A 24,505-nucleotide genomic window follows, 5' to 3' on the forward strand; every position below is an offset into this window, starting at 1 on the left:
AGAATACAGAATACAGCTGACAGAATCATCACTTGTACCTGAAGCACATGTAACATCCTACATCACTCATCTAGCTCCATACATACATACATACAGAATACAGCTGACAGAATCATCACTTGGACCTGAAGCACATGTAACATCCTACATCACTCATCTAGCTCCATACATACATACAGAATACAGCTGACAGAATCATCACTTGGACCTGAAGCACATGTTACTTCCTACATCACTCATCTAGCTCCATACATACATACATACAGAATACAGCTGACAGAATCATCACTTGGACCTGAAGCACATGTAACATCCTACATCACTCATCTAGCTCCATACATACATACAGAATACAGCTGACAGAATCATCACTTGTACCTGAAGCACATGTAACATCCTACATCACTCATCTAGCTCCATACATACATACAGAATACAGCTGACAGAATCATCACTTGTACCTGAAGCACATGTAACATCCTACATCACTCATCTAGCTCCATACATACATACATACATACAGAATACAGCTGACAGAATCATCACTTGCACCTGAAGCACATGTAACATCCTACATCACTCATCTAGCTCCATACATACATACAGAATACAGCTGACAGAATCATCACTTGTACCTGAAGCACATGTAACATCCTACATCACTCATCTAGCTCCATACATACATACAGAATACAGCTGACAGAATCATCACTTGTACCTGAAGCACATGTAACATCCTACATCACTCATCTAGCTCCATACATACATACATACAGAATACAGCTGACAGAATCATCACTTGTACCTGAAGCACATGTAACATCCTACATCACTCATCTAGCTCCATACATACATACAGAATACAGCTGACAGAATCATCACTTGTACCTGAAGCACATGTAACATCCTACATCACTCATCTAGCTCCATAAATACATACAGAATACAGCTGACAGAATCATCACTTGTACCTGAAGCACATGTAACATCCTACATCACTCATCTAGCTCCATACATACATACAGAATACAGCTGACAGAATCATCACTTGTACCTGAAGCACATGTAACATCCTACATCAGCTCCATACACACATACATACAGACTACAGACTCAAACTAAACTTGTTGCCATGGACAGTACAAATTCATTTTCTTAAAGGTCACATGCAACCAAAAAAACAAACATACTTAAAACACAATTATCACTTATTCATGACATATAAGATACATTGCTGATTATGAAAAACATATAAACAAAATTATAAGCGTACAAAATCGCAAATCAATATTTTGTACTTGGGTTTACTTCCCTCGAAATGAAGCATCTGGGATACCGAACCCAGTCAGAGCGGGTGGGTATGCACTCAAGTTTAACGAAGCCTTTCATTGGCTGGTTCATTTGCCGATACCCTGATGGCTCATTGTGTGTGTGTATATAGAGATGTTGGGTTTTGTAAATACATGCTCATTTTTCTGCATTTGTGTTAGATCCAATCAACAAATACTGACATGGTGAACTACTGCGAGGCTGGAAACTGTCGTTCATCCAAGTATAAAGCAGGACTTGAAACTGACAATCTGAGTTTGCACCGGTTTCCATCCGATCTAGTCATCCGAGAAAAATGGATGTAGTTTGTTTGCAACCCACAGACATAATACCATGTCATGTGTACAGGTATCACACCTGCCTGTCTGTGTAATTACATAATGTGACAGAGACAGAACTCAGAGGCACGAGCCATAAATCAATGTATTTTGTTTATGGTGTATAGCCTGATAGGTGTTAAGTTCAAAGTGCATGTGGTCAGTGATCAAAGTTGTGTATTGCATATTGTCATTAGCAGACAGGTGTCATTAAAACAGACATTGAGTTTTGTCTGTGACTGAGACTGCTTATCACAATCAACATATTTTTCTGTTTCCATAGACATGTATTAAAACATTTCAGTTTTCAAGCTATGCAAGTCTTGAAAACTTGGTTTGCAAATCTGCCAACCCCCCAAAAGCAAGATGTGAAAACATATGAGAAAAAGTATGGCACCAGTGTATTTTTATTACTGCAGACCCAAGATGCTTGTAACCACAAGAAACATCTTTTGTTCTGCAACTTCGACCACAGCGATAATCCTTGCACGCATCACTTGCTGTGTTTTTACGAGTCGACTTCCCGGTTCAACCTGCGCGAACCTAATCACAGTTGTTGAAACCACTTTTCACCCCAGCGCTGGTGTGAAATTAGTGAAGTGTTTGAACTCAGATTTCGCGGGGTTTTTTCATTGCGTTATTTTTCAACTTATAAGATGAATTTGCATTTTTGACAATTTTTTACTGTAAGTCCATACCGAAAGGTATCAGAATCTGCAAAGTTTGAGTTTTACGTTGCATGTGACCTTTAAAATTCCCAAATAGCAAAAGGTACCACTTCAGCCCTCGGTTAATATATGACCCCAGTTTGGATGAAAAGTGTCTAAACAAAGTTTTTTTGGAGCTGTCTACGCTCTACAAACAAAATCATACCCTTTTGAGACTAAGTCCAAATCATTTTCATGGTAATCAAGAAAAATATAAATGCCAATAATCTGCAAATAGCAAAATGCACCACTTCAAAATCTATTTCATATTTCTGCCACGTTTTGTTGAAAGATATTGAACTATATTTTTGCGTTGTGTGCCGTGGAAACGACACCTATCTCCATTTCAGCCAAGTTTCACTTGTTTCCATGGAAACATTGAAAAATCCAATTTTGGAAAATTCCTTAATAGGAAAAGGCCCCTCTTCAGCTCTTGGTTAATACATGTACCTTGTTGGGATGAAATACCTTTCATGGTTTTCAAGTTGTGCTCTGGAAATGAAATCCCCTTCCAATCCTTTTTAAAGCAAGTTCAAATTGTTTCCATGGAAAGAAAACAAAAACAATAAAAATACCAAAAATCCACAAGTAGCGAAAGGCACCACTTTGGGATATCTGCCAAGTTTTATTGATAGATATTCAGCAGTTTTTGAGTTATGCTCCGGAAACAAAATCCGCTCCTTTTTGAGACTTTCCAGTCTATATTCAGATATTGTTTTTATTACTTTCGACTGGAGTCTTTCTCTGAACTATTACTGATCATGATTTAACTAATATTCTATATTTATATTTTCCTAATATTTGAATCCTAATATATCACTTGTAGTGGTAATAATTGATAATGAATTTTTGCATGACTTATTATTCCATGATATATATCTGCCAAATATTGTTGAAAATATTGAACGATTTTTTAGTTATGCTCTGGAAACGAAATGATTACAGATGGATGGAGAGACAGAGAAGGTGTTGACTATTTCCCCCTGCATTATATGCTGGGGGGTAGAAAAGATCAACAGATTTCATCTTGTCCTACAGTCATACATCTGTCTGTTGTTAACATGATTATAAATGTTAAAGAGGGGGAAACTGTACCAGCTGGTTTGATGCAAGTTCATTAAAAAACAATTTATTGGCTCTTAACTCAAATTTTTGGCAACTCCTCATTACATAGTCACGATTTTCCACAACCTTCTATCAATTCCAATGTCAATGACTTTATATAGGTAGAAAGGTCTTGTCAAATTTTCATTCTATTACAGGTACTTAATTCCTACTAGGAATTTAGAGAATGTTTTGATGAGATTTAATGGAGTAACCATTTGAATTTCAAGTAGTGGGTGAGGGCCTTTTCTCCAGAAATATAATTCTGCAATTATCTTTCAGAATACTGTTAAGAAGTTTTCTATTTTAAAAAAATAACTGAGCTCCTCAAATAGAGAAAGTCCACAAATTGTAAGCATCAGTAAACTAAAATGTTGTTTAAGCACTCATCTGCAAGGATGAGTTTTTTAACTGTAATGGATTTCCAAGCTGTGATGTTTGCCTTAGTACTTGTTTCATTTGGAATATTCACCTGGTAACCAGGGTAACCAATAGCAGGGATAGACATGCAATTCTTTGAAGGGTGCCATTTTGTCGACAGAGAGATAATTGTATTTGTGAATTTATGTGTGAAAATAGGCATCCCCATAATTCTTGATGATCCTTTTAAACTTAAGACATCGCAACAACTGTAATTTCAATTTATTGTTTAATTAATCAGTAAACATCATGTAAACCTGTAAACATGAGAGCCAGATTTCCTAAACACAATCAACACTGCAAGAATAGTTCAGCTTCAATTTTCCTGAGCAAACTATGTAACATCCATTTATTTGTTATGCGCACTGGCATTCAAAATGGCCAGACGAGCCTTGAGATTGAGAGTGGCACCAAAAAACAGTTAATGGGGTGTAAAAAATGGTTTTGAAGAATTTCATTTGGTCAAATTTATTGCATTTCTTAAGTGAATCATGGTGTGTATTATTTGTATAATTTTTGTCGTACAGTCACATATTTCAATATTTACTGTGAAATGACACGCAAATTGAGCACTGTTTTGATCCCTGTATAGTGATCCTTTGTAATCAGCAACTAAGTCCAAACATTACACAAAACCAACAATGGCCACAAATGCCAGATCACCCGCTCAGTACCTTGCAAACACTTCACCGTTATCATATAAACTTTAACATGGCCACAAAGCAGGTGAATTGTTTAATTTTGAAATGAGTTTTGACATCATGAAATATACATTAGCATCTGTGAGGGCTTTTAAAATTAACATTGTCATGCTTAAAGCAACATATTGGGGATGTCCTTTTTAAAATATGGCCACATATTTCAGTTGCCATGGCTATATCACAGCATGTAACATGGATGTGTTGGCTGGGGCAATCTCCCACCTGAAGGAACACTCCACATGGTGCTTACAGTTACTGGCACATTTTCACACAGGTTTACCACAGCGGCCAGAGTAATGCTTTGTCACTGAATATGTATAATTTTGATAGAAACAAATAATTCCTCTTAAATTATAAAGGAGCCCCAGTGAGATGGCAGATTCAGAACCTGGGGAAATCTACACTTGCTTGATTTAGGGCTTTAGCATTGTAGAAAGGGCTGGGTGGAAGTTAAAATAATGTGGTTCAGCGACTGTGAGACTTACTACACAGTATTCAGTTATATCACACTGCAATTCAACATTTCTAAATTCAGGTTTTCATAGTTACAAATAAAGTTCCAATTTCAAAAAGACAACTTGTATTTCACAGATAAACATCAGGCATGTTAAATCCAAACAGGCTTTGCTATTTAGTTCAAATTATAGCATTTTAAACCACATTAATTTTCATGGTTTCATATATTGAAATGTTCAAATGTTCCCCAAATGAGCACAAATATTTTTTTATTGACAAAATACATAGATATTTCCTTCTTTGGGTTTTGTCAATAATGAAATAAATTAGAATCTTCCTGGTACAGCCGTCTCCAGTTCCATGTGGTTAGATGCTGTCATTCCCATGTAGCAAATATACGCACGGATATACCCTTCGTTTGTTTTACCATCACAGTCATTGTCCTATTGTTACTGGTTACACATCTCGGCAGTCAACCACATTCTTGTGGAACTACACGACTCAATCAAAATGTCACAGACAATATATTTCAGTATGTATCACCATTACAGTGTCCCACTATATTAAAATCAATTTTCATATCTCCCTAGGTCAACATGATTTAAGAGGAACAATGCCGCAAGTTATGCTCCACCCTACATGCAGTTATAATTAAAAAGTGGAATTGTCACATCCCTTCTACATTACACATCATTAAACACACAGTGAACACATGAATGTCTGATGAAAAATGGGAAGAAATGTATCCTCACATCATACAAGACTGTGTAATATAACAATATTGGACCTAAATGGCATTGTGTATTCATATTAATATAGTGGGACACTGTAATGGTGATACATACTGAAATATATTGTCTGTGACATTTTGATTGAGTCGTGTAGTTCCACTAGGGATGTGGTTGACTGCCGAGATGTGTTACCAGTAACAATAGGACAATGACTGTGATGGTGAAACAAACAAAGGGTATATCCGTGTGTATATTTGCTACATGGGAATGACAGCATCTAACCACATGGAACTGTATACTCCCCAGGGAGTTGAGATTGATAATATGATGTGCCGTTGAGATTGACATCCAATGATAGAGGGAAAAATACCAGCGCCTTGAGCATGCACCAGTTGCGTGGATATGTGCGCTATATTAATATACTATAATAATAATAATAATAACTGGAGACAGCTGTGCCAGGAAGATTTTAATTTATTTCGTTATTGACAAAACCAAGAAAGAAATATCAATGTATTTTGTCAATATATTCTCCCAATTAGATTGAATCCCTACACGTGATTTAAGATTTGTATCCAAGTTTGATGTAGCACTGGTTATACCATGCTGTCTCAGTCCACACATGCCCCAGAACATGTTGAGACCTGTTCCCATCACGAATATCAACATGGTTCAATGAACATGATAACACAACCATGAATGCTCGTCATATGTCAGGTACACATGAGAAAACACTGTTCTACAATGTTCTTCTCTAGATATTCATTGTATGGCTAATGGTTTGTTAATGAAAACACATAAGCACTGTATATTGGCAGTTACAGCTGGACACAGAAACCGACATGGTTGAAGGTTGAAGTAATACACAACAACACACACAACAAATCATGATACGTTATTGTCATGTGCAAAGTTGTTACTGAATATCAAATGTCATAATGACACATGCAGGATGGCTGAATAATGGGATTAACAGTCTCATCACGACACCATTGTTTTATGTCCAATCAGAATTCTGCCAGTATATTTTAGCATATTTAGCATGTATAGAAGCAACATTGTTTGAATAACAATTAATATGAAACACAATAAATCCTAATATTTAACAGATGGGAAACTTATACATGTAATTTACAGACAATAGATGAATGGTTTTACATAAAAAACTGTGATGTCAACAGTCCTAGCTGATGATATTTTTTATCAGAGTATGCAAAAATATGTTATACTGAAAATAACAAATATAATGAACAGTGGGGAGAGTTCTATTCTTTATTTTTAATGTAAGCAACATTTCAGTGTAGATGCTAACACCGTTATCACATCAACTCCTAAATGCCACTGACAATAGTTAACAAATTCAGAGTCAAAATGATTCATGCACAAATGTCTGAGATATGGCCCAAAATAACATTTTGTAATGGGACAGTAATAGTTCTGAAAAGGGAATCTATCTGGCAAACATTCAGCAGCAGCTTGTAGGTCTGTACTGACAAGTCAGTGTCAAAATTGTTCAAAAGGTGCTGCACAGAGTTATGGTTGCCCCAGATAACACAAATCGGCTACTATTAACTTCAAAACAGTCTGTGCCAACAACTTTGGAACCTACAAGCAAAAAGCTTGATATTATTCTGGGAAGATGTTGCTTTTCAAAAAATTCAATCACAGCATACACAATTTTCTTGTTTCACCTACAAGTTCAACATGAGTTTTTGTCTACAAGCAGTTAGCATCTACAAATTCTCCATGACTTTGAATGAATAACTTTCATTACCATTTCACCAACAGCCATAATACAGTACCCCAAAATTGTACAGTTAAATATACACACACACACACACACACACACACACACACACACGCACGCACGCACGCACACACACACATACATACTAACATTTGTATAGCGCCGATATCCAGCTCAGCTGCTCAAAGGCGCTTTGTTTTTCCCTCGTTCACTGGATGTCAATCACAACGGCACATCGTATTGTCAATCTCAACTCCCTGGGAAGCATACAGCTCTTGCAGCCACTAGACGCACCGACTTATTGTGGCATTCCCATCCTTACGAGGTACCCATTCACAGCTGGGTGGACTGGGACACATAGTCACAGTACTTTGTCCAAGTTCACTGCACGTTGCTGTACCCGCAACTGGGTGTTTGCACGTATTCATGTGGCCACCATCTGGTCATATACCAACGGATTCGTGGGTTCTTTTAAGTGCACAGGGTTGTGTACTGTACACTAGGGGTTGTGACAACACTGAAAGAGTCTGCACACAAAGTTGACTCCAAGGTTTTTACACCCGGTCACAGGTGGGCTCGATCCCGTCACCTCAAGCTCGCTGGATCACTAGCCTGGCGCTTTAGCCAGTTCGCCCACCGCGCCCGAAATGGTACTATTTCTTCTTAAAAACCTATTTACAATTACAGTATCTACTTTTCGTTCAACATTAAGACTAGGACTGCATGGTATTGCCACTATACAGGTATATCGCAATACGCTTTTAAAATGATAGGCAATTCAATTTTTTTCTGAGAACCGGTATGTTGGGTAAAGAACTTATATGGCATTTTTGTGATTAGCTTTATGGTAGAAAATAACATCTACACAGACTTTCATTCACAACAACAAAATGTTTTTGTTATTCAATGACAAAATAGCATACTGTAATACTATGAATTGTACCAAAATGAAAACAGAATCCCTGACTATGCAACCTAATGTTGAGATTGCTGTTATAACACAGCATCTACAACCAAACTCCAGCAATAAATTCTCATCTATTCTGATATACACTTTAACAGCAGTTTATCTAATGCACTGTAACCTTTTGTTACTGTTAATAATTTAAGGTTTAAGAGTCCCCTTCGAACCAGGGCCGACGATTATTTCGAATGCTGGTGCTATCTCAATAGGCATACTGCTAAACATACTATTGCCATTGAACATATATGATGCGAGATGCAAGCCAAAACCCACACTCAAAACTTTAAACATCATGACCCATAATAATTATCACTTAATCAATGTGATATTATTACAAATTACAAAAAACACACTCTCATAACACTTTCCAAAATAAATTACTTTTGAATTAAAACATTCATTTAACATTTCCCACTTTCATTCATTAGTTTTTTTCACTAGTTAGGGAAATTGAACAACCAACAATTTAACTCAATCATTGTCTTGTCCTTAAGCATGTTAAGTGGCCTAATTGAATGCGATTTTAATCTCCAAGTGTCCTGGTCACTAAGCATGCTAAGGACAGAAACGATTAATGTTTCAAATCACATGTATTTTCATTGATTGGCTTCAGATTCACTATTTCAGGTATGAGTCATCCAGTTGATTCGGTTCTTGATATCCAGCCTAAGGCTAGAAAGTATGGCAAAAACGTTAGGGTATGGATCTCTGTGGGTCCTGATCAAAATATGACAAAACATTAAATCTTTTTTATCTTTTGTATTTGTTTCATTATACAAATAGAATTTTTGTATAAAACTAACAAACTAAAGTGTGATTTTAGCTACAAGGTTTTCGTTTTACTATTATACTGCTCTTTTACAATTTTATGCTGTTTTACATAAACCTGTTTGCTCAGCTAGATAAAAACATTCAATGGGTAAGTTCTTCCACAATAATATCCAGTAATATCAACACACACCCATTACTACATGTAGTTCAAAAGCACAGTTTGTGCAAAATGGCCACATTTCTGAATAAATAATTTGGAGGAAAATTAAAGAGGGGAAGCATATTTAAAAACTTACCTGGGCTATCCGTAACACTGTCATAGTGACAATTGATCAATACACTGTGATTTCCAGTCTTCCCTGCAGGTGACAACATTGCAATAACATTCCTTAGATTACTATAGACACTTGTGAATTCGCCAACTCCAATAAAATCCAACACAAATGAACCAGTAACATTTTGAATGTCAACTTGTATGTCATGTACAGGATTCCGCACTTGGTTGATTTTGTCGAGTTCTGAAACAATGTATTTTTCAGCCTGAATGTTTGCATAACTGCCTGCGACACGGGGGCCAAATCCGGTGATATCATTGAGATGTTTCCTTGCTCTCTCCTCTGTAAAATATTCATCACTGTGGTTATTTGCCAAAAGTGGTGTTGGGAATGAGTTCATCCGAACGTGCACAAGAAAAACGCTGGAAGAATAGAAAAGCAGGGAAAGCAATACAAGGAGTGGCCCACTAAGGAATAATTTTGACGTCCCGTGCTTAAGTCGTTGCTTGGAATCTTCATAGTTGGAATTTTGCTCGTGTTGATTCACTTTGTTGTAATGATGGCGATTTCTAAGGTTGACCGCGTCGTTGCTGTTACTATTGGACGCCATTTTGAGAAAGTGCCCCCTGTCGGAGAGGAAACTATTATAGCTCTCCACAGTGGTTAAACAGATCGGTCGCAATCATAGTGAGCAACAAAACTGTGCTGAGAGTTTTAAGAACCTTTGATGCTTATAAAAGACGGAGCGCTATACGAAAAACGGAGTTCACGAGTACAATGATAATAGCATCAAAACAAAACATTTAGGGAATTTACTTATGATCAAGAATGTATTTTCTGCAAATATTCACTGGGATTGTTTAAAGCCCTAAATACCACAGACAGTGTATAACATTCGCCCATAGATCTGTAACATCTTTTCCAACCTTCACGTCAATTCCATTTTTATATTGCTCTCAAATTCCCGAAACGACGCCATCTCGCGGCCAACAATTGTAATTATTGAGAACCATGTCTGGTGGTGGGCGCTTTAAACCCAACGAGGGGATTGGATTTGTCCCGATCCGAAGTAAAACAGTTATTTCAGTCGTAATGTTTCATGGGAGAATGAAGGAAAGCTTTTGCTTATCATTTTGAGTGTAGTTGAATGATGTCTGTGTCGGTTATGATGTTGAATGGAACAAAACATGTATTTTGGATTTGGACTAGTCTAGACAATGCGCCTTTCTGGCATAGTTAAGAGAACCCTACGGCTTGAATTAGTTTAGAATGTCCTCATCTTATTTCCTCTTTGTTTTGATTGGGGCGATTGCTCCTTAAGCCAAACAGAGTATTGTTGGAAGTCGTAGACAAATAAAAGTATGACGAGCAGGGTCGTCACCATTGCTCATTTCCAAGAAAACCATATCTCATTCAGGTTGTTTCAACAACTATAGAAATTGACCCAACTCATATTGTCCTCGCCTATCTGTCCAGTAGTTAGGGGATCATACTTACTGGTAAACAAATGTCATATTGAACTACTCCCTGTGAAACTGACTCATGGATGTGTATGTCCCTTTGTCTGATCACTCTAGAGTAACTATTCAGTAGGAAATGTTTAAAGGGAAACTAAACTTTTTCTTGGCCAGCTGGTACCATTTGTCCAACAGGATACCGTTTACCATCAGCCTCCCAGTTAAGTGGGTTGCCGTTGTTCAAGGGCATGCATGGTTGAAAACCAGGGGAATTCTCCTTGACTTCTCATATTTGATCAGATTATGCTTATTAAAATCTTTCCCTTTACAGATTTATGTGTGGGTGAATGTGTATGTTCAGTTATTAAGTTCAGTATAGAAACTTTATGTGTACATATAATTTTTGAATCAGTAAAGTTCAGTTAGTGTTTTCAAAACAGTGATGACTCTTACTTTTTCAGGCAAACGGTATACTATACAAGAATTAATTCTCCCTTCTTTTCATCCATGGTTAAACATAAGCCCTGTACATAACATATGTATTAATTGTTAATGTTGATGCTCAGTTTAGGAATTTAAGAAAAGTATTAATTAGTGGTGACAGCACTTGAATTACCTAGACTCAATTAAGTTAATCCCTGCCTCAAAGTACATAGCAATCAGTGGTTTGCATTTGGCATTTTTGTGTGTCTGGTGCAAGTATTCAGTCTATGATTGGGTTGTAAAAATTTTGATGTGTGAAATGTTTGCTGATAATATGTTGATTAATTATTCATTGTTGTCTTACCAAGTTGAAACTATTTAAACAACCATGGATATCATGACCATAGATGTCATGTGTGCTGTCTTAGCTGACCAATGAGGCATGACACCAATGTGTTATTATGAACAACTTTCTCTGTACAGCTTTAGGTGTATGGAATGATGTTCCTGTGGGTGGATACTGAATGCTGAATGTGTGAGAGGCCTCAGTGGTTACTGATCAAACTGTTCCATTTGAATAGATTATCTGGCAATAGCAATCAGTTATTCCAAAGTGCCATCATTTTATTTATTATGTTTAGGAAAAGCTGCCACTGAAATAACTCAGTATTGGGATATATAATATTTTTGATATAAATAATGCAAATCAAATGATAAATCATCATGTCTTATGATGATTTATCTCAGATTTCACATTTTTTTACCATATTTGGTATCAGCTGTTTGTTTCCCTGAACATATACAGTACATTTTTTACTGTGGATAATACTGATGTTCATGCTTTAAGTTTTACGGGGCGGTTGGGTAGCCTAATGGTTAAAGCGTTAGTTCGTCATGACGAAGACCGGGGTTCGATTCCCCACATGGGCACAATGTGTGAAGCCCATTTCTGGGGTCCCCTGCCGTGATATTGCTGGAATATTGCTCAAAGCGGTAAAACCATACTCACTCACTTGAAGTTTTATATGCATTTATCAACAACAAAACATGTCAGTTTTACTGTACCTCTTTATTATATATCCTTTGTTATGATAGACAGTTTCTAATTTTTGTATCCTCCAATAGTAGTGTGCAGTGAGAAGAGCACTGAACACAAGTAAAACCTGTTGAATTATAGTCCATAATAAGTAAAGTTGTTTTCTGCTGAGAAACAACAGATCCATATTTCAACACTTTCAAAGTTGAAGTTTTGTTAATAGTTTTATTTCACTTTCAGGATGATTGACTGAATGATTCAAATTGTGCTGCACTTCAGTCCTGAAATCTCAATATTTGTCAGTAGAGTAATACTTTAGACCAATTGTGATCAATTATGCAGACCTTGTATTATGTTTGTGTGTTCATTGTAGCAGATTTGAGATGGTTCTGATTAATACCTAATGTATTTCATGTTATTTTTGTTGAAGATGTGGCAACGTCAATTTCGCACGAAGATCCTCTTGCAATAAGTGTGGGAAAGGTAAAAATGGTATGTGCCAGTATTGAAGTCTCTATATCTAATATGTCTCTTTTATAACAGGTGTGCAAATGGATCAGTGCTTAGTTTCATTGTGTGTCATTGTACCCAGGCTGTAGATCATTGCTAACAATGCAATCACTGGTCAGACTGTAGGTCATTGCTAACAATGCAATCACTGGTCAGACTGTAGGTCATTGCTAACAATGCAATCACTGGTCAGACTGTAGATCATTGCCAACAATGCAATCACTGGTCAGCAACATACTACAGTGACATAAAGATCGAAAGTCATGCCGTTACATGAACCATCTTTTGGGTGCATTAACGTACAATTACAAGTGACAAGTAGGAAGCTGACATTAGCTAAAAAAGAGAAGATTTCTTGAACTTTATTGCTCTGAAAGGAAATATCCACTTTAATTCCAGACAATGCTTAGGAAAATATTTTGACAACTTTATCAATTCACACTTTTGAAAGCTAAACAAGATGTAACTCTGTAATATCTGATGAAAGGTTGAGATTGTTTCTGTTTCAAATGTATATCCCACTGCAGTGAGAGGTACACAGTGTCTAGCTTTCAGAAGCAGCCATACAGCTCTTTAACTGCTGTTTTGAATGCCCTGTGTTATCCTTTTCAAGGCTGGACAAAGAGTGAACACATTTAGACTCAGATGGAAAGTCCTGCTGATGTGAACTGGATGTTGTCAGAACTTTGTGTAACAATAGTCATCTGATTTTAATGAAATTGACACAACTCTCTCTAAACAGATACATTGAGTGAAATCTGAATTATCTGACTTCAGACAAGTCAGAAAACAAGATATTTCAGCTGGCACTCTATGGATATGTATTGACAGTTTTTTGAGAGTACAGAGCGGTGGGGTAGCCTAGTGGTTAAATCGTTCGATTGTCGCACCTTTAGACCCAGGTTTGATTCCCCACATGGGTACAATTCGTGAAGCCCATTTCTGGTGTTCCCTGCCGTGATATTGCTGGAATATTGCTAAAAGCGTCATAAAACTAAACTCACTCACTCACTTTAGTACAGAGCTTATCCCATTGTAAATCCTCAATGAGAACAGCTCTTCATAGTATTAATGAATGTGAGACAGATCCTTCCAAATTTGTTCCAGAAAAGAAAGATGGTGCTACATTTAAGAAGGGAGGACAAGAGATTGGAAAGGCCATGGCAGAGAAAAGTCATGGCCTCTTCAGTGCTGATGACTGGCAGTGTAAAAGGTAAGTGGATAAATGTTGAAACACTTTGAAAATTGTTTCCTTCCCTGACTCTTCACAGTGCTTTAGAACAGGGCAAAGGTAGATCACTCCAGAGTATTGGGGCACAAACTTTAATCTGTTTCATTTGTCTCTATTCCAGTACTGTCTAAAAAAAAGCTTTCATTTTAGTTATGTCAGCAAGTGACACTAGAACTTTTTGCCTCAATTCCACGCTCAGATTCACAGTGTTCACGAATGGCGTCTGTCTGACCCACTGAAAATTCACAGGACCCATAGAATGAAAATTAAACACACATTTCAGATTTAACATTTCTTATAATAGGCATTGAAATTATTAACAAACATAAGATTTATAAACAGCAAACACGTGTCACATGTCACATATATGACACTGGGGCTGGCAGGTTGTAGACTTCCTTGGACCTTCGTCGAATCTGCCAAATTTGTCCGAGGGTCTGATGCTATTCGTGAACACTGGATTTATTTCCTGATTTTCAATATAGGAGCACAATTTTTCCTTATCGTGACTCATGATCTTTTGCTTATCTCCCTTTCCTTGCGAAGGGTAGTGGATAGTGGTGTTCCGATTAATTGAAATAATCGAAGATTGGTCATAGTGACCAAACAACCAAGCAATGGATCACATTTTCTCATAATTGAACATAGACAATTTTGGAACTACTGTTTTAGTGTTTGAAATACTTGACGATGGAACATATCTTAGAAGTTGTCAGGTCCTGAAAACATGTTTAATTCTTAGAAAAGTGACTTCACCAACTGAAAAGTCATGACTGAGTATTTCTCTAAGACTCCAGGAAGTTTATGTTCATGATATATTAGCCATCACTTTAAAGTAGCAAGTTGCATCATTGTTATACTGCAATAACAACCTGGATAGGAAAATCTGAAAAATGACGCTCACCAATTTTTTCGATGATTGTTCGTTGGTAATGAAGCAATCATCAATTGTGAGATTTCAACCAATTCCCAACACAAGTAGTGGAACACTTGAATCATTTGTAGTTCCCGAAAATAAAAATACACTCACCCACGAGTTACCTCCCTTTTCCCACGCAAACAGTCATGTGACCAGCCTTACTTGTCACTCTCTCCCTTTTCGCCCAAGCGGATGGTTGGGCGAGCACTGGAGTCCCATATACGGCAGATATCCTTTATATTTAGATCCTATTTATCAAATTTATGCTGTGTATGGTATTTGGCTATAACTATCATGTATTAATTGTATAAAATTTGAAGAAATCATGGGCATCTAATACATGTCTAGCCTTGACAGCAGGATAAACGATGTTTATCTTGGAATTTTTCGCTGATAAAAACCTGTATGTGTACCTGTCTCCTTCGATACTACAATGGAACAATGATCAACACAGATCGTCCGCATATATAGGGGGAAGAATGATGTATCATCACTGCAAATTGCCATTCTGGACAAGGTTATTGTCATCGCTGATGCCCATCTCTGAGGATGAGAAGCGCGCACAAGAAGAAAGAAATGGCGGTGATACCCATTTTGCTGTCGTCTGTGAGTCGCGGCGAAGTCAAGATAGAGTTATCTCCCTTGCTTCCCTGTTGCAGAAATGAAGGGTATTTTCCCTTTGGAATTTCCTCGGCCCCGGGACTATTTACATGTGTAACGAAGCCCACTGATGCATTAGCGGAGACTTTGCAGTGCATTCTGCCTTTTCAATGCAATCTAGACGCATCAACAAGCAGATCAACTTCACAACCAAGTTGCTCACACAACTAGGATGGCTAGTGAACCTGATGAAGTCCGAGTTGGAACCAAAACAAGATCTTCAATTTCTGGGGATAAGATTTATCACAACACAGAATCGAATTGTGATCCCAGAAGATCGTTGGGTCAAGATACAAGCCATGACTCCTCAAGCAGTCATCTCTCCGTTAACACTACGAACATGGCAATGTCTACTCGGTCTACTAACTTCAGCGCAGGACTTGACTCGCACAGGAAGGTTACAACTAAGGTCGACCCTATCTTGCTACCAGACAATCTCAAACGTACCTATTTTGGTGGACTTGCAGGTCGAATGTATGCAAAGGGACCTATTTACAAGAGCCGGCCTTCGACACACATCTTTATGTAGATGCATTGCTACAGGGATGGGTTGTGCATCTCAACAACCAAGCTGCATCAGGGAAGTGGTCGAAAACAGAACAGCATCTTCACATCAATCTGCTGGAAATGAAAGCTGTGATCAACGCCGTACAACTATGGTCCAGCTCGCTGATCAACAGAATGCTGATGGTCCACACGGACAACTCTACAGTGGCATTGTCCATAAATCGGCAAGGATCAACAAGATCGCCAAGCCTACTTCAGCTCACATTCCAGTTGTTCAACATCACAGAGGATGCAAACATCTGGATAAAGGCGTGTCACACACCGGGAGCCAAGAACGTACTAGCAGACGCTCTTTCCCGACTACAGATGTTTGTCTCACCAGTGCCAGATCCCCAAGCCTGGGCAACAGATGCACTGAGCATATCATGGGAAGGACTAAACGCATACACGTTTCCACCTACGATCTTACTACCGCAAGTGCTGTTGAAGATCAAACAGACACAGGCGCTACAACTGACTTGGTCGCGCCCTATTGGCCAGGGAGAGTCTGGTTCCTAGACCTAATAGATGATTTCGGAAGTCCAACCCTCAAACTACAAAAATGGTCGAACCTACTCAGACATCCGCACACCAAACAAGTCCACAGGAACCCAACACTGTTCCAGCTACACGTGTGGACCGTATTAAAAGAGGATACCCCGCCAGAGCAGCGAAAGCAGTAACTTTAGTGTTACGCAGATCTACTCACAATTTGTATAACGACAAATGGCAGAAATTTGAACAATATGCAAGGCGGAAAGGCTTCTCAGCTATGAAAGCCTCTCATCCTCAAGTGGGGGAATATCTATGTCACCTTAGATATACAAGACATCTGAAAGGTTCGACATTATCCACATATATGGCAGCCATCAGTACAGTTGTCACTATGAAGTTAGGCATCAAACTGACGAAAGTACCAGAATTACTTGCTCTGCTGAGATCTTTTAAACTGGAGGACCAGCAAAAGAAATTCAGAGCACCAGCCTGGGGTCTGAATGTAATTCTGTGACATCTCATGAGTGATGACTACGAACCTCTAGAACAGACTACTTTCGAGCTACTCACACAGAAATTCTGTTCCTACTTGCCCTAGCCACGGCAGCTCGAATGTCTGAGATACATGCTCTCGACTTTGGACGAACTAGATTTGACACGGGGCACCGTGCTGCAGTACATCTAGGACTTAGCTGGGACTTTATTGCAAAGAATCAACTACCTGGTCAACCAGATAGAGAGTTCCATGTACCAGCGCTGTCTACGAGCCTAGGATCAGAGGACACCCAGGACTTACCCTTGTGTCCTGTCAGAGCCATGAAGATAAATCTTCAAAAGACTAAAACAAGGAGAAGGAAATTCAAGCACCTATTCATCCCCTTGTCGACGGAGACATCAGTGGAAGTCTCAAGAACGACGATATCAGTTTGGATGAGAACCGTTATACTAAGTTATACTTTGTAAGCAGCAGGAGTAGAACCTCCAAGAGCTTCCAACCCACACGAAGTCAGAGCACTGGCGTCAACACTCGTTCTGCATGGAAATTGCTCTATATCATCAATTATGGAGGGCTGCTTCTGGAAGTCGGATACAGTGTTTGCCAACCACTACCTCCGAGACATAGCCACCGAAGAAGTCTCCAGCATTCACCAGTTTGGGCCTCTTGTTGTAGCACAACAATTAACAGTTCCTCAAAGGCGCCTAGTTGAAAATCTCACCCTTTATCACGTTGACTTGTTGATAAATTTTACTTTGGAAAAAGTTCTAGTTTGAAAGTCCATGCGCACAGTCCATGCGATAAAGGACGAATATATGGACAGCTGATGAATCCAGGAAGTGGCTTGACCCACCACCAATCCGTAGGATACTATAAGCAAAAAGATCATGAGTCAGGATACAGAAAAATATGTAATTTTTTAAGTAAAATTGATATTTTATAGTTATCCTGACTTCGGATTTCACAGTAGATCCAGGTGCATGGGCAGAAAAATCAGGCTAGCTATTCTCGAAACGTTCGTAGCCCTACGAATTTCTTAAGCCAATTCTTAACACATTGGCTACGATCAAAGTTAAGAATTCTTAGGTTACGAACGTTTCGAGAATAAGGGCCCAGGAGAGAGTGACAAGTAAGGCTGGTCACATGACTGTTTGCGCCGGAAAAGGGAGGTAACTCGTGGGTGAGTGTATTTTTACGTCCGCTCCGGGAACTACAAAGGATGCAAGTGTTCCACTACCATTCGCAAGGAAAGGGAGATAAGCAAAAGATCAGAGTCAAGATAAGTATAAAATATCAATTTTACTTAAAAAATTACATTTCTTTTTTTGCTGTAAAATTTATATACTCTACAGTCAGGGTCACTTCAGTATTACCATGATCAAAAGCCATAGTTTAGCTGTTGTGGGTATCATTTTGTCAAAGTAAAATGCATACACTAACATTTGGGACCGCTGACATTGTTTTGACTGTTTGCAGTTGTGGCAACGTGAACTGGGCGAGAAGAATGAGCTGCAACATGTGTAACTCCCCCAAGTATGGCAAGGTGGAACAGAGAACTGGTAGGTGAACACATTGAAGACTTTCGTAAATACTGCAAGTTGTCTGAGGTTTGACAGTTTGGGTAGTCAGGCTTCTTGTCCTGGTTTATCAATGTTGCTGTATTTCAATTTTCGTAAATTGAGGCTCATGATGAACTTGGGATTTTCTGATCCAGACTTGATTATTTACAGACTGCCGTCTTGTGTCTGGAATAATGGTAAGTGTGGTGGTAACATATATGACAACAATTAGTGGCATTGTTTCTTCTTTTCAGGGTTTGGTGGTGGCTACATGGAGAGGGATGAAGTTGTAGAGTATGTGCAGAGAGAAGACTCAGAGGAGGAATATGATGAGGTGAGGGGCCCCACAGAATCAGTTCACAAAATGTGCAACACAACTTAAAGCCTGAACTTACCAAAGGCTTGACAAGGACAATTCCCATATTTCACTTGAGGATATTAATCTTGATCTTTTTATCCCCCGCAACAATGAAGTTGCGGGGGATATAGAAACGAGTTCCGTGCGTCCGTCACACTTTGTCCGAAGCATATCTCCTAAACTGTTTGTGATAGCTTAACCAAACTTGGTACACATGTCAACCATGATCCCTAGATGTGTCTTTTGGGGTTAGACCCAGGTATGAATTTTATGTTTTGCGGTTTCCATGGAAACGTGACTTAGGCTGTGACTATGAGGATGTCATCTTGTCCGGATCAGATCTTCCAAACTATACATGCTAGCTTCATCAAACTTGGTACACATATCAAGCATGATCCCTAGATGTGCCTCTTGGGGGTTAGACCGAGATGTGAATTTTATTTCTTATCCCCCGCAACGCCTTTTGGGGGGGTATTAAAATGGACCCCTGTCCGTCGCGTGCGTCCGTCCCTGCACATTTGTCTTTTCCGGAGCAGAACTCTAAAACCGTTCAATATTTCTTCACCAAACTTGGCACATGGATAGATCTGGTGGTGTACTGGTGCCTTTTGGTAGTTTTGGAATTCTGACTAAAATATTTTTGGCATTTCCATGGCAACAAGTTCACTTAGACTGAAATTAGTGGTAGTGCTCTTTTCCGGAGCAGAACTCTAAAACCGTTCACTATTTCTTCACCAAACTTGGCACATAGATTGGTCTGGCATTGTACTTGTGCCTTTTGGTAGTTTTGGATTTCTGAATAAAATATTTTTGGCATTTCCATGGCAACAAGTTTGACTTAGACTGAAACTAGTGATAGTGCTCCTTTCTGGAGCAGAACTTTAAAAAACCTTTCAATACTCTCTGTCCACTTTTCTATATACACACCTAAATATTTGACATAATCATAACTCGTAGACATAATCATGAAGAGTATTTTGCCATTGCGGGGGATATTGATGACTTCGTCTTCTTGTTGCTGTTTCCATGGAAACATGACTTAGGCTGTGACTATGAGGATGTCATCTTGTCCGGATCAGATCTTCCAGACTATACATGCTAGCTTCATCAAACTTGGTACACATATCAAGCATGATCCCTAGATGTGCCTTTTGGGGGTTAGACACAGATATGAATTTTATTTTTTTGCTGTTTCCATGGAAACATGACTTAGGCTGTGACTATGAGAATGTCATCTTGTTGCATTTTCATGGCAACAAGTTAGGCTTCAACTGAATTTGGCGGTAGTGCTCCTTTCTGGAGCAGATATTAAAAACCTGTCAATACTCTCCTTCCACTTTGCTGTATACTCCAAAACATTTGACATAATCATAACTAGTAAACATATTCATAAAGAGTATTTTGCCATTGAGGGGGATATTGATGACTTTGTCTTCTTATTCCTTTAGTTTGGAAGAAAGAAGAAAACTTTGCGCAAGATGTCAACAGATGGTCAGATGAAGCAGGGAGAGAGAGGAGGGGGAGATGCTGAGAACAAGGTATCACATAATTCCTGGAGTGAAGATCTCAGCTTTTTCTCCAGCTACTGTGGAATCAGAAAAACTAAGGATGTAAAGGGTGGTACAGCTTGTTCAGCTTGACCTGATCAAGTGAATACTAATGCATTGCGTGACCGTGTCACAACTGGTTGGTTCAATTATTGTGAAGGGGTGCACCTTTGTCAGTTGATAGTCAACATGTCCGCACATTCGAGATAAGGACGCCGTCTAACATTCTCTGCTCCCCTATTTAATGAAGTTAACTCGACCTGCCGTTGTGCCAATTGACCTCCCAGGTCATGCATGTGTAGAGTAGCTCGGGTCAAGCTGAACAAGCTGTAGTATAGTGGTTAGCTGGGTTCCTTCTTCAAGTTAGAGATCCATGCCTGATCACCCACATAGATAAACTGTAAGAAAATCTTACCAATATGTGTAATCCCTCCATTACATTGCTTGATTGGAATGTATTACTGGACATGAACTTAGGCTACTTTATCCACACCTTCCATGGCCACAAGAGCAACTTTGGTTGTATACTCTCCTGGGATCTGAGCCTACAATGGGATGTTGACTGATCTGTTGATTGGAATAGAAAAATGTGCACTGGAAAAGCAAACATACCAGTAGTGTTGAGTCTTGCTCTCTATGAATGGCCTATTATTAATCATTTTACTGTTTTACATTTATTGAGGTTTTGTAGTTGGTGGTAATTCATTAGCACTTGTACTGTTTGTTGCCTAGGAGGTGGATGAAGATGAAGACGATGATGGTGGAGGTGATGATGGAGATGATGATGATGATGATGATGATGATGAAGATGATGTTGACCTTTCAAAGTATGACTTGGATGCCAGTGATGATGAGGAAGAGGGACAAAAGGACCAGAAAAATGGCACAGAAGTAAAGTCCCAAGATGAAAAGGAAACGTCAAGGTCATCATCTAGGTCAAGGTCATCCTCAAGTTATTCTTCGGGGTCTAGATCATCATCTCGATCAAGTTCATCGTCAAGATCTCGATCAAGGTCTGGTTCTAGGTCAAGATCAGCAGATGGCAAAAGGTTCAAGAGAAGCTATTCTAGGTCCAGGTAACCATGGTAACTGGTAACCAGGGTAACGGTCAAAGGTCAATATCAAAATCATCTTGTTTACATTCTTGTGTGTTCACGTTTGTTAACATGACAGATTTCATGCATGTTCCTTAGCAATAGAAACGAACACTTATTTTTCTTTTAATTTTGAGATTGATGTCAAATGTTTTCATTTTGCCATTTGGTTTGGATGGTAAACTTTCTTTTCACTGTTCACAGGGTAGAACAGTTTTGTTGTGTATCACATAGCACTGTTTAATGCATGCCAGTAATGATCACATATCCAGTATTGCTGCATATAATTGTTCTAATACAACATACACAACCCTTTTGACATGGAATGCATTGTCTGTCTTCGAAACAAATATACATTTACCTTGGAATTACTAAGACATGCCTTGATAGGAACAAAATCCTTATTCCACAATCTGATCAAATTTTTATAACTCATATACACTTTGAGTTTTCCTAACGAGGCCAGGGAATTGTCCCCTTTTATATGTGAAATGTTGTGAAATTGTCATTGTACAATACATTTTGCATCACCTGGTATGAAACATTTCATATTTTATTCTTTCTATTTGTTCATTAGAGATACTATGTAGAGTATTCAGGTGTAGATTGATATGTTTTCCTTTTCAGATCCAGGTCACCATCCAAGACGACATACAAGAAAAGTAACAGAGGGTCAAAATCGTCTTCAAGGTCACGCTCCAGGTCACCCAGGTCAAGGTCGAGAGACAGAAAGAAGTCAAGTCGGTAGAGGTTTGGAATAGGAGAAAGTCTCAGTGATTACACACTCAGAGATTTTCTAGTATTAGTATTTAATAATATAATATTTGAGGTCATGAAATTGTTGTTTCATCAATATTTATGAAGAGATTTCTATTACTTTCTACTGTGAAACTTCAGACAACTCATTCAAACAGTATTCATTTATTACATGTATATTACCTTATCCATGTACACAGAGTACTGTAAGTCAAATGTTGACATATTTGTTTTTCAGATGCTGACAAATAGAGCTGTCGCCTACAGATGAATGAATCCATCCCTCAATATCTTTCATGTCCCAATATTTAGCCCACTTTTGGCTGTAGGGGTCTATCCTTGCGTTGTTTTGAAATTATGAGAGAAGTATGTTGAGGTATTAGTCATTGTCTTAGAAAGGAAAAACTGTTGAAAAAATTACTGAGGTATTTTGAAATGAATCAACTGGCAAATTTTACTAAATTTTGAAAATTTAGACACATGGGAATTGTATAAAATCTGTCGAAGAGTGCCAAAGACATTTCGAGTAATTATCTGTTAGGATCAGGAATATTGGTTTCGACAGATCCCTAAACATTTTTGTTCTGTTGGGTCATTTTTGTTCTGGAAGGTAGTGCTCACATGATACTTTCAACATCGATGTTGAAGGAGGGGTTGTTAGGGAAGTATTGTGTTCTCCTGGAAATCATATTTGTCAAGCCATGGAGTATTACAACTAACGGTTGAAATGAAATTATCTCTTTGCAGTTTTCTTATTTACCTGGGCACTGTACTCTGCATTGTTACATAGTGCTGTGTTTTGGACATTGATTGAGGGTTAGGTTTTGGATAAGTCCACAATTGGGTGTCATTGTGCTTATAACAGGTAATAACCTGCCTCTGTCAACCTTGCTGTTACTGATGGTGTACTGAAGTCCCACCTATTGACAAAACTGTGACTAGTATCATCGAGGGAGGGGCTGCGTTTAACAAGGCTATTTCAGCACGGACTGATAATTTTTTTATTGAAGGATTTCATGATGGTTGTAGTGCTGAGATAACTTTGTTAGGTCAGGTCAGGTTCTTTCTACAAAGTGCTCGTAGCCCTGTGATGATTGTAAGCTTCTGTTCAACTACGATCACCACAGCAACAAGATCACTTTGTGGATTGGATCCCAGGGTCTCCGTCTCAATAAAACAATTAATGTAAGTGTCAATTTGAAACAAGGGGCGGTGGGGTAGCCTAATGGTTCAAGCGTTGGCTCGTCACGCCGAAGACCCGGGTTCGAATCCCCACATGGGCACAATGTTTGAAGCCCATTTCTGGTGTCCCCCGCCGTGATGTTGCTGGAATATTGCTAAAAGAGGCGTAAAACATCTTTGTAATCTTAGTGCTATAATCCTTTTTGTTTAGAGCCCTGAGCCCAGTTATAAGAGTCTATATTAGTGCCATGACTTTTATTCTGCGACAGTCATAGATCTTAAATCTCTTTGTGGAGAAAGATGCAAAGGCAATCTGAGGACAACTGACATAAGGCTTGTACCTGTTTGTTATGATAGTGCCAACATTTCTTTCATCATGTTCAAGAATGGGCATCAGTCAGTTGTAAATTAACCAGGTCTCCTGCTGAAATGATCATGGTGCTCTCAGCCGGTGTGGTTTTGTTGACATGTAGTCCCTTGTAACCAGATGTTGTTACTGTTTGTATGTGAGATGGAGTTGTTTGGGAAGTATGGGCAATGGATAAATTATCGTTTTATTGTTTTGGGCTCTGTGTTCTTGATTGGCTTCAGAGGTTTCATTCATACATAGCTGGTTTACATTTCCCATCAGCATCGATGAGAGCTTGATGTACAGTTTTACTGTGGCCTTAATAGTTCTCTAGTTCCAGAACTCTTAATACAGGCACTTCAATA

At 38.6% G+C, this 24,505-nt stretch overlaps 2 protein-coding genes across 2 annotated transcripts in view; one reads left to right on the forward strand and one right to left on the reverse strand.

Annotated features, from left to right (window-relative positions):
- Positions 1-10,068, reverse strand: part of LOC124265598 (endoplasmic reticulum metallopeptidase 1-like) — a 49,493-nt gene extending 39,425 nt beyond the window's left edge. The window contains 1 exon segment of the mRNA XM_046700382.1: positions 9,544-10,068. Coding sequence (XP_046556338.1) covers positions 9,544-9,922 — 379 coding nt within the window. The 5' untranslated portion in view covers positions 9,923-10,068.
- Positions 10,069-10,350: 282 nt separating this feature from the next.
- Positions 10,351-23,809, forward strand: LOC124265593 (zinc finger Ran-binding domain-containing protein 2-like). Its single transcript, XM_046700377.1, is given in 10 exon segments — positions 10,351-10,361; positions 10,530-10,561; positions 10,564-10,591; positions 12,869-12,930; positions 14,056-14,161; positions 18,772-18,854; positions 19,109-19,188; positions 20,661-20,750; positions 21,492-21,835; positions 22,481-23,809. Coding segments are annotated over 10 exon segments (957 nt in total). The 3' UTR covers positions 22,602-23,809.
- The last annotated feature ends 696 nt before the right edge of the window (positions 23,810-24,505 follow it).

The sequence above is a fragment of the Haliotis rubra genome, unplaced genomic scaffold (assembly GCF_003918875.1).
Source record: "Haliotis rubra isolate DU_JTF1 unplaced genomic scaffold, ASM391887v1 Scf986, whole genome shotgun sequence".
In the NCBI taxonomy this organism is placed as follows: Eukaryota; Metazoa; Mollusca; class Gastropoda; order Lepetellida; family Haliotidae; genus Haliotis; species Haliotis rubra.